Here is a 4671-nt window from a genome sequence, read left to right as displayed (position 1 = left end):
TTAGCCATAAAGATGATTGACTAGATTACTAAATTTCCATTATAGAAATCCAAATTATTATTTTGAATTAACTTACATAAAAATTTTCTTAACTAAAGAAATCTTCCAATTCGATTTCTAATCAATCTATAAACAAAACTAACCATAAGCAAAATATACACTATATAATTATTTGAGCTTAGTAAAATTATAAAAATATCATAATTAAATTAATAAACAAGTTAATTGTCAAGGTGTCAAAGGTAAATTGAATTGTAAATTTAATGAATTATTTACATTGTTTTAAAAAAGTTTAGAGCTACTAGGCACGTCGATCATATAACGCGTCCAAGGTACATTCCACTGCAACAGCATGGTTAGTCAAGATGGAGCTAATTGTGATGATTAAAAGTAAATATAATATTAATGCAACTACTTAAGATGGACATGGTAATTAAAAGGATTAATAACACGGCATCACAAAGAGTATAGTTCATATTTTCATGTAAGGTAAGTTGACTCTGCAAGCATAAAGAGCAAGACCTGATTATTCAAAGTCAATAGTAAAGGAAACAGCAAAGGAGAATAATCCATATATCGAAGACTAGTAAACGTTTCTATCCCTAGATGTAAGAAAAATCTCCTTCAAATCTAATCATGCCTAGAATTTTGAAGCATATTCTTGACCTTATACTGCTTCAGATTGCCAATTGGATGACTTTTTTGAACCCGCAATATCTCAAACCTCATAAGCATTGATCCATTCAGTCGATATGAAATAATGCTGCTGTTAACTGCCTGCATATCAATTCTATTAAGCAAGAAGAGCAGACAAACATAGGCAGAACTAGAACCATGAAGCTATTGAATAAAGATTTCCCCTTAATTTTTATTTTAACCTTGTTAATGTTAGTCCCAAAGATTTCCAATGCAGGGGATACCATAACTACTTCACAGATCCTTAGAGATGGTGAGACCATAGTTTCGTCGGATGGAACCTTTGAATTGGGATTTTTTAGCCTGGGAAATTCCAACAATCGATATGTGGGCATGTGGTACAAGAAGATAACAGTTATGACGGTGGTATGGGTTGCCAACAGAGAAGTTCCACTTACCAACAGATCAGGACTGTTGAAGGTTGTCGTACCAGGACTTCTTGTTCTGCAAAACGACAATAATGGTGTCATCATATGGTCTTCTAACACATCACGACCTGTGAAAGCTCCGGCTGCAAAATTGCTGGACTCAGGAAACCTTGTCGTGAAAGAAACAAATGATGATGACACCGAGAACTTCCTCTGGGAGAGTTTTAATTATCCGACTGACACAATGTTCTCAGGAATGAAGCTTGGTTGGAATTTCAGAACTGGTCATGAAGTGTATCTATCATCATGGAAGAGCAATGATGATCCATCTAAGGGAGATTTTACATATAACTTTGATCCAACTGGCTATCCTCAACATGTGGTGAAAAAAGGTTCTGTTGTGCAGTATAAATCTGGACCTTGGAATGGACTCCGCTATTGTGGGAATCCAAACTTGAGGAAAAATCCTATTTTCAAATACGGAGTAGTTCTGAATAAAAACGAGGCCTACTATTCTTTTGAGCTTCTGAACAGATCAGTTATTTCAAAGTTTACATTGACGGCAAGTGGTGTTGGACAGCGCTCGACTTGGATCAATCGAACACAGGGGTGGGTGGTATGCATTACTGCACCCACAGATAATTGTGATATTTATGGATTGTGTGGTGCATATGGTAGTTGCAATATTGCGAATTCTCCGGTTTGTGGATGTTTCGATAAATTTTTGCCTAAAGATCCAGATGGATGGTCCAACGGAGATTGGTCGAACAGGTGTGTTCGTAGAACTCCCTTGAATTGTCAAAACGGAGATGTATTTCTCAAGTACTCTGGTATTAAATTGCCAGATACGCAATATTCTTGGTTTAACAAGAATATGACACTCAAAGAATGCAAGGTAGAATGCTTAAAAAATTGCTCTTGTACAGCATATACTTACTTGGATATAAGCAGAGGGAGAAGTGGATGCCTACTTTGGTTTAAAGACCTAATTAACATCAAACAACTATCTGAAGAAGGTGAAGATATATACATCAGAATGGCTTCATCTGAATTAGGTAACAATATGTAATATATAAATCCCAAATATTTAATCTTGTCTTATTTTCCTTTATAGATGATCTGTATACTTCTCAATTTCGAGGTTCTATATCATTGAAAAAGAACTCATTTTTTTTGGATATAAATTTTTGCAGATTCAGAAGGGAAAAAAAGAAAAGTTCTTGAAGTAGCTTTGTCGTTGTCCATAGGAATGGTTCTCTTTGGGCTCAGTCTGATGCTGTATCTTCGAAGAAGGAAGATAAGAAATCACAGGCTCAGAACAGGTAGTAAGAAAAATCTACCATTTTCAGCTACAGGCAATAGGAGAAACCAAGCTTATCCACACTCAACTAATTGAAATCACTTTGTTTCAGGGAGGCTGGAAGACAACTTTATGGACCGTAAAAATGAGGAAAGTCAAAACGAAGACATAGAACTGCCGCTGTTTGATTTATATACAATAATTAAAGCTACAGATAATTTTTCAATTCATAACAAGCTTGGAGAGGGTGGGTTTGGACCTGTTTACAAGGTAATATATAATAATTTTTTTTTTTTCATTTTTCAGTTTTAGTTTAACAGGGGAGGCATCACACTAGTGATATATGCTCTCAGATATTTATCCTCTGTCCCAAATTTATGGATGATCAATAAACAACAGTATCAAATATGTTGTTCGTATAATCATTTGGAAATTTACTCTTCTTTTGAATGTGAAATTAAGTCCTTTTATACAAAAATATATTAACATCACACTAGATGTAAAAAGTGAGCGGAAGATGATATGCAAATTGCCATTTTGCAAATCAAATACCTTTAAAATGTATAATTTCTGATATAGGGCGTACTGGAGGAGGGGCAGGAAATTGCTGTCAAAAGGCTATCTAGAAATTCCCTTCAAGGACTGGATGAGTTCAAGAATGAAGTTATCTGTATAGCTAAATTGCAACATCGAAATCTTGTGAAACTTCTAGGGTATTGCATTCAAAGAGAAGAAAAGATGTTGATTTATGAATTCCTGCCCAATAGAAGTCTCGACTTGATTATATTCGGTAAGAAATATTCACTTTGCACAATTATCTCAATAGCAAGTCCTATCATTAAGTGCAAGTTACACTTAATGACATAGAGAAGTTTCAAACACATTTTCCAAGTCCTGAAGAATAAAATTTCTAATCAATTCTGATATAGGGTACAAAACATTGTTCTTTTGCAACATGTGAAGTTTCATGCTCCTTTTTGTTTGAAGTTATGTTCTTATAGATGTTGGATTTGATTTTTCATTTCCAATTACCCAACAAATTATCCTCACAAGAAGAGTCGAACTTTTGGCAGATCCAATGCGAAGTGCAGTACTTGATTGGCCTAAGCGCTTTCACATTATAAATGGTATTGCTCGGGGACTTGTGTATCTCCATCAAGATTCCCGTCTCAGAATCATCCATAGAGACCTCAAAGCTAGCAACATTTTACTAGATTCTAACATGAACCCGAAGATATCAGACTTCGGAATGGCTAGAAGTTTTCAAGGAAACGAGACTGGAGCTAATACGAGCCGAGTAGTTGGAACATAGTAAGAATCTCAATCCCATAATTTATGAAATGCTATTCTATTGTTTATAACATTGGTGCCCGATAAATTTGATCATGTAGTGGCTACATGTCCCCAGAATATGCTATAGATGGCATGTTTTCAATAAAATCAGATGTATTTAGCTTTGGCGTTTTGGTGCTTGAGATTGTAAGCGGCAAAAGAAACAGAGGATTTTCTCATAGAGATCACCACCATAGCCTTCTTGGACATGTAAGAATTGTATACTCACATTGTAATGAAATTATTCCTTATGGCACTTGGATTCAAAAAGGTGGTCTTTTACATGAGTTCAATTAGTACAGGCATGGATGTTGTATAAAGAAGGAAGGTCACTGGAATTCGTCGATGATTACCTTGGCGTTTCAGGTTATTCATCAGAAGTGCTGAGATTTATCCATGTAGGACTGTTGTGTGTTCAACAATGTCCAGAACATAGGCCAAGCATGTCTTCGATAGTGTTTATGCTTGAAAATGAAGTTGAGTTGCCTCAAGCAAAGCAACCTGGTTTTTTCACAGAAAGAGATTTGTTTGCTGGTGAAAGTTCAAGTAGCACAAATGCACCCAGCTCAATAAACCAAGTAACCGTTACACAAATGGAAGCACGATAAGTTAACAAGTTAAATTTGTTTTTCCGATATTGCTTTTATCGTTATTCTTCAACCGGAATGCTAAATTGTATTTCTATTCATTATAAACGTTAATTTTCTATTTAAGTAGTTGGAGGATCTATTTTTATTAGCAATCACGTCCTAGGTTCAAGTCCTCTCCTAAGGCTTTACAGTCATGTATGCATCTGTAGTATGAACAGTCAAAGCACATACCTCCATTCCCGAGTAATCAAATTTGATCATGAAATTGGTTTGAACACTAAGTTGATTAAATTCATATGGTTGTGTTGTGAGAATAGCTACAATGGAAGGATCATTCAATCTTTTCCAGGGAGTAATAACCTATTAAGCCCCTGTTTAGCAAGCA

At 35.3% G+C, this 4671-nt stretch overlaps 1 protein-coding gene across 2 annotated transcripts; it reads left to right on the top strand.

Annotated features, from left to right (window-relative positions):
* The first annotated feature begins 579 nt into the window (after positions 1-579).
* LOC111382385 (G-type lectin S-receptor-like serine/threonine-protein kinase At4g27290) lies at positions 580-4438 on the top strand. 2 transcript variants are annotated; one of them, XM_023006337.1, is made up of 7 exons: positions 580-2119; positions 2258-2386; positions 2477-2634; positions 2944-3154; positions 3438-3675; positions 3756-3906; positions 3999-4438. In XM_023006337.1, the coding sequence occupies exons 1-7, from the start codon at positions 835-837 to the stop codon at positions 4302-4304; spliced, it is 2478 nt and encodes an 825-aa protein (XP_022862105.1). In that variant the 5' UTR covers positions 580-834; the 3' UTR covers positions 4305-4438. The 2 variants fall into 2 exon arrangements, with proteins under 2 accessions (XP_022862105.1, XP_022862104.1); XM_023006336.1 differs by having other exon boundaries at positions 2258-2389.
* Positions 4439-4671: the final 233 nt, after the last annotated feature.

The sequence above is a fragment of the Olea europaea genome, unplaced genomic scaffold, assembly GCF_002742605.1.
Source record: "Olea europaea var. sylvestris unplaced genomic scaffold, O_europaea_v1 scaffold2486, whole genome shotgun sequence".
NCBI lineage: Eukaryota > Viridiplantae > Streptophyta > Magnoliopsida > Lamiales > Oleaceae > Olea > Olea europaea.
Note: the sequence above shows the minus strand (reverse complement) of the source record. Positions and strands in the feature narration are given on the sequence as shown.